General features: G+C 37.1%; 1 protein-coding gene across 1 annotated transcript in view; it reads right to left on the bottom strand.

Moving 5' to 3' along the window:
* The window catches only part of LOC103276889 (vacuolar protein sorting-associated protein 41 homolog), a 74,964-nt gene that overhangs the window by 25,392 nt on the left and 36,427 nt on the right, over window positions 1-13,145 (bottom strand). Inside the window, exon 4 of the mRNA XM_021707138.1 lies at window positions 8,669-8,746. Coding sequence (XP_021562813.1) covers window positions 8,669-8,746 — 78 coding nt within the window. The remainder of the gene's footprint in view (window positions 1-8,668; window positions 8,747-13,145) is intronic.

The following is a 13,145-nucleotide window of genomic DNA, read 5'->3' on the forward strand; positions in this document are numbered from 1 at the left end:
GCTTGAACTGCGATAATAAAATATCATAGACTGAGTGGCTTAAATAACAAACATTTAAGTTCTTACAGTTTGGGGGGCTAGAAGCTCTAGATCAGAGTACAAGCATGGTCAGGCTATGGTGAGGGCTCTCTTCCTGGCTTGCAGACTGCAGCCTTTTTTGCTAATTAATTTAAAGAGAAGGAGTCTCACTTTATTGCCCAGGTTAGAATGCAGTGGCATGATCCTAGCTCACTACACCCTCAAACTCCTGTGCTCAAGCAATCCTCCCACCTCCACCACCTGTAGCTAGGGCTACAGGTGTGAGCAACCAAGCCAAGGTAACTTATTTTTATTTTTAGAAATGGGGGTCTTGCTATGCTGTCCAGGCAGGTCTCAAATTCCTGGCCTCAAGTGATCCTGCTGCCTCAGCCTCCTGAATAGCAAGGATTACAGGCTACCATTCCTATGCCTCTTCTAAATGTCATTACCCCAACCCCAAAGTTCCATCTCCAAATACCAATATGTTAGGGTTATGGCTTCAATCTTGACATAGAAATTTCTAATTGCAAATCCAATGAGAAACTAAAGGTTGAATAATACACAGGAGAACAGATATCTGGATTTCAGAGGCCCTCCTGAAAGATAATGACAGAAAAATCACCAGTTCCATGGGTGCATTCAAAATGATATTATCAGCCAATATACACTTATTGTGTACCAAATGGCCCCAGAGAAAAATGAGAGGGGCAGAAACAGGGGAGAAGTATAGCAGAAGACATGGCCCCAGCACTCAAAGATTTTAGATATAAATGGGAAGCTGGAACTGACACTATGAAGGACCACATTACAAACGAATAGTAATAATACAGGAGTTCAGAGGAAGGAAACACCTCGGAACAACAATCCCGGGGAAGAATTTCACAGAAGGAATGAACTTAATGGAAGAAGTATATTCTAGAGAGAAAAATACGTGATGAAAAACTTAGAAACAAGTATGCCTGAGGCAAGATTCAGAAGGTGGTAAGTGGATCAAAAATGACTAAGAAGGAAAAAAAAAAACTAAGATTGGAAAGGTAGGTTTTGGCCAGTTAAAGAGTTAGGACTTATCTGGAAAGCAAGGAAGAGCCATGGAATGTTCTTAGGGACACAATGATTAGACTGACAGAGATCTGGGTTTTTATTAGCATATGAACACAGAAAGTATCAGCATGAAGAAACAGAGTCTGCTAGTTTAATACAAGTCAAAAACAGGAATAGAAATACCAATAGACTCTGCTACCTGGAGCTCAAAAAGAAACTCAACCCACCTCTGCCTCAACAGATTAATTTCATAAACTTTATGTTTATCGTAACATCCACTAAGCTCCAGTCCTACTTTGGTTTTTTTAATCCCTTTCCTTTGATCATACATACATATGATCCATTTTATAAATATGTATTTTATGTGTCCCGTTATAGCACCTTACAGCAAAATCTCATCATTTTCTATTTCTAGCAAAGACAGAAAAATACCTAGAGGTAAATAGCAGACATTTATGCTTGACCAGTACAGTTCTTTGGTCTCCCATTAGCACACTTAAAAGAATAAATATTTTAAGCATAATGCTCCAAAATATTCGACAGAGAGATGGCACAATCATTTGGTCATTACTTCAAAGTAAGTACTCTTAATTAGTAAGTTTTAAATTAATATGTTTAAAGAAAGTGGAGGCCATTAAAGAGTCTTGTACCACATAACAACGTTTTGGTCAAAAAGGGACCCAGATACTATAGCGGTCCCGTAAGTATACAACGAAGCTGAAAAATTCCTATCAACTAGTGACCTCATAGCTTAGTGACATAGTTGCACAACACATTACTCAATTGCTTACATGATGATGGTATAAACAAACCTAGTAGACTTCCAGTTATATGAAAGTCTAACACATATGATTATGTATTATATAATACATAATACCGATAATGACAATAAATGAATGTATTAGAGGTTTTTACTGTGTCTTTACTATGCCATAATTTGTACCATTATTTTAGAGTATACTTCTCCTCTTCATTAAAAAAAAAGTCAACTACAAAACAACCTCAGGCAGGACCTTCAGGAGGTATTCCAGAAGAAGGTATTGTTGTCATAGGAGATGACAACCTTCATGCATGTTACTGCCCTTGAAGACCTTTCGGTAGGACAAGACGTGGAGGCTGAAGACAGCAATATCGATGCTCCAACCCTGAATAGACCTAGGCTAATGTGTGTGCTTGTATCTTCATTTTTTATTTTAAAAGTTTAAAAAGAAAATACAATTTTAATAGAGAAACACTTACAGGATAAGGACACAAAGAAAGAATGTATTTTTGTACAGCTGAACAATTTGTGGTTTATTTCCTTTTTTTATTTTAAAGATGTGGGGTACAATTCAGGGATAGGTATACAAATGTTCATTATGCAGGTACCCTTGTTGATGAAGTGTGTCCCTCGTGTCTGTGTTTTAAATTATTATTACAAAAAGTTAAAAATTAAAATGTTCATAATGTAAAAAAGTTATAATATGCCAAGGTTAATATATTTGTGAAGAAATTTTTAAAATAAATTTAGTGTAGCCTAAGTGTAAATTATGTATAGCTAGTGTTTGTTAAGTAATAGCTAGTGTTTGTTAAGTAATGGACCTAGGCCCTCACATTCACTCACCACTGACTCACCCAGAACAGCTCAAGTCCCACAAACTCCATCCATGGCAAGTTCCCTACACAGATGAACCATACTTTAACTTGAATACCTTATTTTTATTGTACCTTTTCTATGTTTAGATGTTTAGATGCGCAAATACTTCCCATTGTCTTACAAACATTTCAGTACGGTCACATGCTGTACAGGTTTGTAAGCCCACAAGCAACAGGCTATACCTTACAGCCTAGGTGTATAGTCAGCTATGCAAGGTAGGTTTATGTAAGTACATGCTATGGTGTCCAGATTGATGAAACTGCGTAACGGTATATTTCTCAGAATGTATCCTTGTCATTAAGCAACACATAACAATACTATGATTAATGGTATTATATGGGCATAAATATAATGTAGAAATTGTTTTAAAATTTGAGATCTTCTAAGAATTTTGAAGCTATATGTTATTCTACTCTGTGAGTTAAGTAAAACTGAACTTCGTCAATTAAGTTTCAGCTAACATATTGAGAAATTTTTTTCAAAAATAATTTTTGGCTAAGGCACTTTAATTAACAGATATGCAGCCGGGCTCGGTGGCTCAGCCTGTAATCCCGCGCCTTTGGGAGGCTGAGATGAGTGGATTGCCTGAGCCCGCGGGTTCAATAAATCAAAAACTAGCTGGGTGTGGTAGTGCAAGCCTGTAGTTCCGGCTAATTGGAAGGCTGAGGTGGAAGGAATGCCAGAGCCTAGCAGGCAAGGCTGCGGTGGCCGGGAGTGGCCACTGCACTCCTGTCTGGGTGACAGAGTGAGACTTCAACTCAAAAAAAAATAAAAAAAATAACAGATATGCTAAATATTCTATCAAAAATGCTAAAATCTGAAATCATACACAATAAAAATCACCCTAAGAAATGATGTTGTTATCAAGTAAAGAACACTGGTGGCTGTAAGGGGGAGCCAAAAAAAACCCTGAATTTTATTTATAAAATATTGTATATTAGGCTGGGCGCAATGGCTCAGCCTGAATCCCAGCACTCTGGGAGGCCGAGGCAAGTGGATTACCTGAGCCCGCGGGTTCGAGATCCGCCCGGGCAACTTGGTGAGACCTTGTCTCAACAATAAATCAAACATTAGCTGGGCGCAGTAGCATGCGCCTGTAGTTCCGGCTATTTGGAAGGCTGAGGTGGAAGGATCACCTGAGCCCAGCAGGTCGAGGCTGCGGTGGCCGGGAGCATGACACTGCACTCCAGTCTGGGCGACACAGTGAGACTCCAACTCAAAAAAAGAAAAAAAAAATGTGTATTTATTCTTACATATTTAAACTTCAGTCACCTTAAAAGTACTCTCCACTTAATATGATAAACCTACTGAGATACTTTTTCTACTGTTCAAAAGAGTTTGTTTGGTTTCTTTTTGAGTCAGTCCTCACTCTGTCGCCCAGGCTGGAGTGCAGTGGCATGCTCACGGTCACCACAGCCTCAACCTGCTGGGCTCAGGTGATCCTTCTGTCTCAGTCTTCCAAGTAGCTGGAACTACAGGTGTGCGTCACATCTGGCTAATTTTTCTTGATGTATTTTAGAGACAAGGTCTCACCATGTTGCCCAGGCTGTTCTCGAACTCTTGGGCTCAGGCAATCCTCTTGCCTAGGCCTCTCAAGTGCTGGAATTACAGGCGTGAGTCACTGCACCAGATCTCAAAACAGTTTTTTTAACTCATCAATTTTGATGTCTTTTAGTGCTTCTGTCATTTTTTTTGATTCACCTCTTCCACGTTGGCAAAATGTTTCCCTCTGAGGACTTTTTTCATCTGGGGAAACAAACAAACAAAAGTTGCTCAAGGCAAGATCAGGAGAATGGGGCACGGGGGTCATATTGTTTGTGATCAAAAACTGCAGAACATTGAGCATGGTGTGGGCAGGTGTGCTCACAAATCATCCATCATGAAATGGGCAAACGCACTCAAAGAATCTCAAAACAAAATTCACTGAAGCCGAACCCAGCCTCTCACAACAACACTAGCTGGTACACTGATGTCAATGGATTCCTAGAACACTTTTACCTAGTAGGAGAAGCCTGAACTACAAGGGGCCCACCTCCCAAAAAATAATTCCAGTGTTTTGGGGTCCTACCTGTCGTATAACACAGCATCCTTTTTATCAAAGTTTTTATGTAATTATAGAAAAATATACAGTTGTGGGAATAACCTCAATGGCATGATTCATTTACGTAAAGATCCCTATACAAGATACCAATCTAGAAAATGTGGTGGTATTAAGAAGTAGTAGAAAGGGTTGTTTTGACAAGGATAATTTGAGCTTTGCTCAAGGTCAACCAAGGATACATACTCATGTATAGGTGTTTGTGCAAGTGTGTGCATGTTACTGAGGTAAATCTCATATTGAATAAAGTGCAATGATCTATAATATACAGTTTAGGAATTTTTACATATTTATAAATCTGGAAAACCATCAAGACAAAATATTTTCAGTACTACAGAAGATTCCCATGTGCTCCCTCCCAGATTTAACCAGTATTTGACCTCTATTATGAGAGTTTTATTTCCTTTTCTTGACCATCATATAAAAGTTATCATACATTGTGTCTGGCTTCTTTGGCTGAACATTAAGCCTGTGAATTCATCTATGCTGCTGAATGTATCAATAGATAGTTTTTTTTAATTACTAAGAATGCACCACAATTTATTTATCCATTCTACCACTAACAGATGAATACTGTATTATGCTACAGCTTGACGACAGCTATAATGTCACCAGGCAATGAACATTTGGGTTGTTTCTAGTTGCAGTTATTATTAATAAGCTACTATTAACATCTTCTACATGTTTTCTGTAGACACATGCATTGCATACATTTTTCTTGAATATGTACTTAGGAGTGCAGCTGCTAGGTCATTAGGGAGACATATGCTTATCTTTAGTAGATTCTGCCAAATGGCATTTCTCCTGAAACATTAATGGAAAAAGAAATATCTTTAACATGCAGAATGATTTATTTTTCTTTATATATAACATATATTTAAAGCAAATTTAGACACCTTTTATTGCAGTGATTGCATCCCAATTCAAGTATCAGAATTACTTGGGAAACCTTTTAAAAATAGTGATTCCTTGATGTTCCCACACTCTGCCAAACAAAACCCTATTGACTGGTGAGGATTAGGGACTACCACTTCATAACTTTATTACCAGAATCAAAACTATAAGCGCAATAAATAGATTCAAAGCTATTTCATGGAAAAATTAAAAGTGTTACGTAAATATAAGGTATTATTTAATTTAATTTTAATTTGCTTAAATAATTTTCACCAGAAAGTGAAAACAAAAGTCAGGGGTGTTCATTAATTTTTAAAAAATGTTTGCTTCTCCCTTATTGCGTTTCTAATAAAAAGAAAAGTTCTTGATTCAATACGGTAACCATTCCATTCAATGAAAATTAGCAAATTCAAGTCAAAACAATGTTTTTAGAATTGAAAGAATCCCTTCTTAGGACGAATAATATAAAGCCTTAAAAAGCAACCACATCATCAAAAGCAAGAAAATAAAATAACAAAGAAAAAAATTTTTCATTCTGGGCACAGTGGCTCAAGCATGTAATCTGAGCACTCTGGAAGGCTGAGGAGGAGGACTGCTTGAGCTCAAGAACTTGAGACTAGCCTAGGCAATATAGCAAGTCCTCATCTCTACAAAAATAATAAAAATTTAAAAATTAGTCAGAAATGGTGGTACATTCCTGTAATCCCAGCTACTTGGGAGGCTGAGGTGGAGGATAACCTGAGCCCAGAAGGTTGAGACTGCAGTGAACTGTGATTGTGCCACTGCCCTCCAGCCTGGGTAACAGAGTGAGACCTTGACAAAAGAAAGGAAAGAAGAGAGGGAGAGAAGGAGAACGGAAGAAAGGGAGAAAGAAAGAAATCTCATCAGACATAAGGTTAAGATTTCTTTCAAAAAATAATGATAATTTCAAACTTGTCACTTGAAAGTCATTTACCTAATATGATGATCATGAAGAAGTTGTGACCTTATGAAAAACTTTTTTTTTTTTTTTTTTTTGAGTTGGAGTCTCACTCTGTCTCCCAGACTGGAGTGCAGTGGCCACTCCCGGCCACTGCAGCCTCAACCTGCTAGGCTCCGGCAATCCTTCTGCCTCAGCCTTTCAGCAGCTGGAACTACAGGTGTGCGCTACCACGCCCAGTTAATTTTTTGATTTACTGTAGAGATGAGATCTCGCCAAGTTGCCCAGGCGGGTCTCGAACCCACGGGCTCAGGTAATCCACTCGCCTCAGCCTCCCAAAGCGCGGGATTACAGGCTGAGCCACCGAGCCCGGCTTGAAAAACTTTTTAACAATAGACTATCAATTTCTTGGGTAATGCAAACAAACAAAAATATCTTTTTCTCCTGCCAAAAAAAAGGTGTAAAGGTATAGAGAGCTTAATTTTCAAAGATGTCATACAGGCAGGACTGAAAAAGAACTGAAGAAAGATTTGGGCAAATTTATGAATGATGCCATAAATTACTTGAAAGAGGGTGGATGTAGGATGTACTTGATGTAAAACTGACATCAGAGAAGCTATAACCAAAGGCTCACATGAATACATACAAAGACTGACTTGGTGATGAAACCATGGTACGTGCCCATGAACCTTAGACAGCAAGCACTGCAATTTCCATACAGTATCAAAAAGATAAATGTGTCAGAGACTCATTTAACTAGAGCAGGAAATTTAAGAAACCATACAGGTAAGGTTTTTTTAAAGGTGAAGAGGCACGCACAAGACCACAGACAAAAAAATTCCTAGACCGGCACTAGCTACACATTTTAATGGATGGCAACTGAAAGACCAAATGCTTCAGTCATTAAAATGTCTACCCAATGTCCAGGAGGTAGAAGAGGCAGGATCAAAAGTATATCCCTTGCCTGAAAGAGAAGCTAAAGAAAAACAAGAACCAACAATTTGCCTGATGTATCAGAATAATTAGACCATATTCTTTTCCCTTCTGAAAGGCTCCAAAGATTCTGTCATCATTCCATAGTTCCATTTCTTTCCAGCAAGACAAGACATTCCTTTTCCTTTCATAAACAATATGTCAGCTTCAGAAACTGTAATCTCCTTTATAAACTACAATATCTTATGATGGATCTTTCAACAAGTGCTGACACTTTCTTCAAAAAAGTAATATCTGTCCCTGAAAATAATCACCCTTTTCACCCAAAATGTTCTTATTTATACAACCATGGAAGTTCTTGATACTTTTAAAGTACACCTTAAACACCAAAATCAAGCTTCAAATTCAACAAGTCCTTCATCCTCGATGATTCCAAATCACAATTAAAAAAAAAAATTCTGGTTTGTTGCTTTCAATCAATATAATCCCCTGAGAGTCCAAGCATCAAACATTTGTATATAATATTTTAGCTTTATACATTTAGAAGAGATAAAGTGATCTAGCAAGGTGATCAGTCAATTTTCAATCACATTTGTTATCTCAATAAAATGACAGGGCATGTGCTAACAACTGACATTATTCACCAAATGAGGAAGTTCAAAATTTAAAGATTCCACAAACTCCCAGAGTATGTAAATTAGCACAATTATTCACTAACAAAGCAGCATTTTTTCTCTTAATAACAATTCATCTAGACATTGTTACACTTCAAAAAGAACACACATAGACATATTCAAAGAACTCCAAGTTAATGTCAATGGATAACTATAATTAACTAAAGTTTTACAATTAAATAGATTTATGAAAATAGATTTTTACATGGAGTTTGTATATAAAAGATACCCAGTAAAAATATATAATACACATGTCTATGACCTCTTCCTTTATAAGTTTACCTTTAAATTTTTAGAACATATTATGAAGTACAGATTAATACTCTTAGCATTCTGATATAATTAATAAAGACCAATCTTATGCTAATAAAACAAACTGCTAAAACTAACATTCTAAAACACAAATAAAATTTTAGCATGAAGTTTCGTTTGTACATTTTATACTGTATACTTACTACATCAAACTTCTGAGTGATGTTCCCCTGGACATCAAGTAAATAAACCTTGCCATAATGAGTGCCCAGTGCCAAAAACTGGAAGAAGAACAAAGTGGTCAGTTAATTAATGTACTATTAATATATAAATAGTAATAAAACCATTTTCAGAGTCAAGAAGCTTAATGCATAAGTGATCTGCAATGTCTCAGAGACACGCATTCCTTGGAGAAGGCTTGTTACCAGCTTCAGGAAAACAACAGAATAAGGCCTACTTTACTGTGATAGTGCAAGCTAACTGTCAAAATGACTCATGAGGACCCTCATCTACTGACAACTAATGGTGTGTATGCAGGCTGTACACAATGCCTGATGGACTGCAGCAGGAAAACTAAAAATGCAGCTGTGAAAGCACGACCAAGCTACAGCTGAACTCAAAGTGAGACGGGAACGATTAAGAGACTTCCACTAATTTATGGCAAGTGTGTAAATCTGTGCTGCTATTTAAGTTACACATATGCACACAAACAACAAAATATTTTTTAGAATGGAAAATATATGTCATATTGAGAAGACAAAAAACTCAGGTTATACTATTGGTTAGCTAGGATTCCTCTATAAAAATTAATGTATAAGCCGGGCTCAGTGGCTCAGCCTGTAATCCTGCGCCTTTGGGAGGCTGAGGAGAGTGGATTGCCTGAGCCCGCGGGTTCGAGACCCGCCTCATCTCTACAATAAGTCCAAAAATCAGCTGGGCGTGGTAGCGCATGCCTGTAGTTCTGGCTACTCGGAAGGCTGAGGCGGAAGGATCGCCGGAGTCCAGCAGGTCGAGGCTGCGGTGGCCGGGAGCGGCCACTGCACTCCAGTCTGGGTGACAGAGTGAGACTCCAACTCAAAAAAAAAAAAAAAAAAAATTAATGTATAATATTGAGTGCAAATGTTTATATTCTGATGCAAAAAAAAGAATTTTTTTCTGTCATAAAATAACTGTTGAGCTACTATTCACTATATGATATAAAACTAGTTCATAACTCCCACTGAGTCTCTAATTCTTTGAACTAATCCTAAATAAACCAGAAGAAACCTCAGGACTACCTGAAATATGACATGAGAGTTTTCTTCCTTTTCATTTCTTTAAGCATTACTCAAATAGTCCAAAATTTTCTGTATTTCATTGCATGCGAGCATGCTTCATTGCAACCCATAATGAAATGCTCAAATTTACAGGCACTACTAAGCGTTTCAGTCAAGCAGCACAACCTTTAAAAAATAACCTTATAGAAAGTCAAGATTTAAAAAGATTTATCAAAATAGAATTGCTTAAAATGAAATTTCAGTTCAGGCACTTAAAATATAAAGCTATATTAAAGAGGAGTCACAAAAAGGAAAAGAAGGGGTTCATTAGAAATTCATCCCCTGCAACGCCTTTCACTCCTGCAAGGTTGCCTTTTTTCAGGAAGAAAAAAGTCCCCAGGGTAAAAAAATCAATACTGGTTAATAAAACATCAGGTGTGCAGACATAACTAGGTATGACGATTCCGCTGCACAGGCCTGCCTCAATGCACCAGGTGCCATGACGATTAGTCATCCAGGGCAGACAGCAAGCCTGGTGAAAACAGGATGCTTGGGCGCTGGAAGGGAAAGGGGGAAGAGCTAATTCTGGGGGGAAATTAGTCTGAATATTTAAACCAAACAGGAATGCTTCTTCCAAAGCAAAAGAACATTCTCATTAGAAACAGAAGGCTCAAATGGTTATAATTTTCTCTCTACAGTGACACTCTGACAATATTTAAACAAAAAAACACCACACATGATATGAGCTGAAAACAAACAATACTCCATTCTGAGGCTATTCTGTGGTAAACCAATGGGTCTTAAAAGCTCACTGCACCCCAAGTATCGCACTGTATTGATTCTACTCATAAATACTGTATTTAGTTTGTTAGAAAACTAAGGGAGCTTGCATCCTTAAAATGCTTTAATACTGTGTCATTCTCTTCTGGTCTCAAAAAAGGCCATTTCTGAACTTCTAATTACATTTTACCTAATGGAAATTTCAGAGGTTTTATGCAAGGTAATTTACCCAAGTATTAATTCTTTCCCTCTTTATTCCCAAAATCTACTAGTTTCGTTAAGGTAGAAAAGAATAATTATTTTGTTTTTATCGTTTCATCCTAAAACTACAATTTTGGTAAAAACACAGAAAAAATTCTGTGATGTTTATGACAAGCTACCTTTTTTTTTAGGAAAGCATTTCATGATTTGGGTTAGATAAATTATTGCTACACCGTTTTATAAATAAATACACACTCTTCAAAATAAGTTTAACAAGCCAACCATATTTATTTAACTGCTAAAATTATGGATGAGTTGTATCTTCACTTGTTAATGCTTTCAAACTACGTAAAATACAACAAAAAATACAAAATGGCCAGAAATGTGACACATAAATACAAATTCTTCAAATTATACTCTCCTTCCAATCATTAAAAGAGTTATTATAACTATCAAGTTTTTTTTGTTTTGTTTTGTTTTTAACCAGAAAGCACTTAGAGTCCAAGGTGGGCAAAGAATAAATATAATTTCATTAGCCCCTTTCATGTTTAATCACAGAAAGTTGACTCGTTTATAACAATCAGACTGGGCATCCCATCCTTCTGAACTCACTAAGTACAACTGTTTTTACTCTGAACGTTATGTAAGTAACTTAAGTAACTCATGTATGTAAGTCCATAAAAATTGGACTTTAAATAAGTAAACATGTGGAAGAGTTGGTAAGCAGTCCTTTGGACATCACAAAGGAAACAAGAAGTAGTACATTTTAAATTTGACGAACTGTATAATATCATCTACCTTTCACATGTTTTATAGTATTCAGTGCACTAGAGCAGAGAGTGCCTTCGACTACACATGATGAAATAAGTTCTGGGAGTTGATGAGACTTCCCTGCAAACAGCCAATGAGTGGCAGAGTTAGGTCCAAAAGTAAAAGCTAAAAGACTCCCATCTAGATCAGAACCCTCTTAAATAGAAACATGAACTTCAGATGAAGTGTGCATGTCCTAAAAGTTAGCAATGATTACCGTTCCCAACCAGCAGGTTCTTTGGCCAAGTTGATTTAAGTATGATGATGTTCCTGAAGTTTGACCTCTAGGCAGGTAAACTTTGTTGTCTATTTCATTCATTCACTGGTTCATTCAACAAACACATAAAAAGCACTATAACATGCTTAGATAATGAACAAGTATGGCTTTAAAAGATTATGGTATAACGAGGAAAACAGATATTAAAAATTGATTAATTACAATTAAATTTAAAGAGTATGCTTAAAATGGAAGTATCTTTAAAACCCCACGGAAAGCAGTAGGTGACAGTTGTACTGAACTTTGAAGGAGAAATTAGAAAATAAGGACTGAGGCAGATAGGGTAGGTTAGTGGTAAAAACCATTTTAGGCAGAGTTTACACAACTTGCTCAAAGGCATAGTCACATAAAAAGCAGGACAAAGTCAAGAAATTATAAACAGTTTTATATGGATGAAGCATCTAATTAATTCCTAGGGGAAGACACCAGTGATGAGGTTGAAAAGGTTGGCTAATAAGAGGCATTCAAATATTTATGGAGAGATGAAAGGTAGGAAAGGAGAGGAAAGCAGGGTAGGTAGATCCAAATTATTAAGACATCAGGAAGCCAATAAAGAATTCTAAGGAGGATTACATGATCAAATTGAAATTTCTGTAAGATTACTTTGGCAGAAATGTTATGAATGGAATAGAGGGAAAGCAGATCTGAAGGAAAATAGATTAATTCATAGTATGTGCATTAGTTCCAAGGAAAAATAATGAATGGCTGAACTAACAGAAGAAATGGGCTCAGGTTGAGAATTAATTCAAGCAGAAAGGGGTGTTGTAAGTAAAACAGTCAAATGGTGTTGCCAAAGCAGCACACTTCTGACAGAAAGTGATAAGACATAGGCCAGTTATACACAGGGAGCAAGATCTTAGAGGGTCTTACAGACCACATTAAGGAGCTCAGACTTTATTTAGTAAATTATGAAAATCATTCAAAGGCTTTAGAATCTGTATTTTCAACAGATCACTCCTGGTAACCAGGTGGTAGATGAGGTTAAAGTAGAAAAATTAGAAGTCCAAGAAACTGTCCTGTTTACCAAGTGCAGGCAAGAGAAGCTGAGGTCCTACACTAGAGCAAGGGTGGTAAGAAAATCACCAAAACTTAGGGAACGGCTGGGTGGAAAAGAGAAGTCATATTTGACTTAGGAGCCTGGTGATGCCACCAATGGGGTAAAGAAAAAAAAAAAAGCAAGTTTAGAGGGAAAAGAAGATGACATGCTGAGGTTCAGGTAAAAAAAGGAACAAAAGCTAGAGATGTTTAGGAAGCACCTAGATGAATATGCATAATATCTGATTAAAAGCAGTGTGTAAAAGCCGGGCTTGGTGGCTCAGCCTGTAATCCCATGCCTTTGGGAGGCTGAGGTGAGTG

Source organism: Carlito syrichta, unplaced genomic scaffold, assembly GCF_000164805.1.
Source record: "Carlito syrichta isolate Samal-C Ts95f unplaced genomic scaffold, Tarsius_syrichta-2.0.1 Scaffold316399, whole genome shotgun sequence".
NCBI classification, from domain to species: domain Eukaryota; kingdom Metazoa; phylum Chordata; class Mammalia; order Primates; family Tarsiidae; genus Carlito; species Carlito syrichta.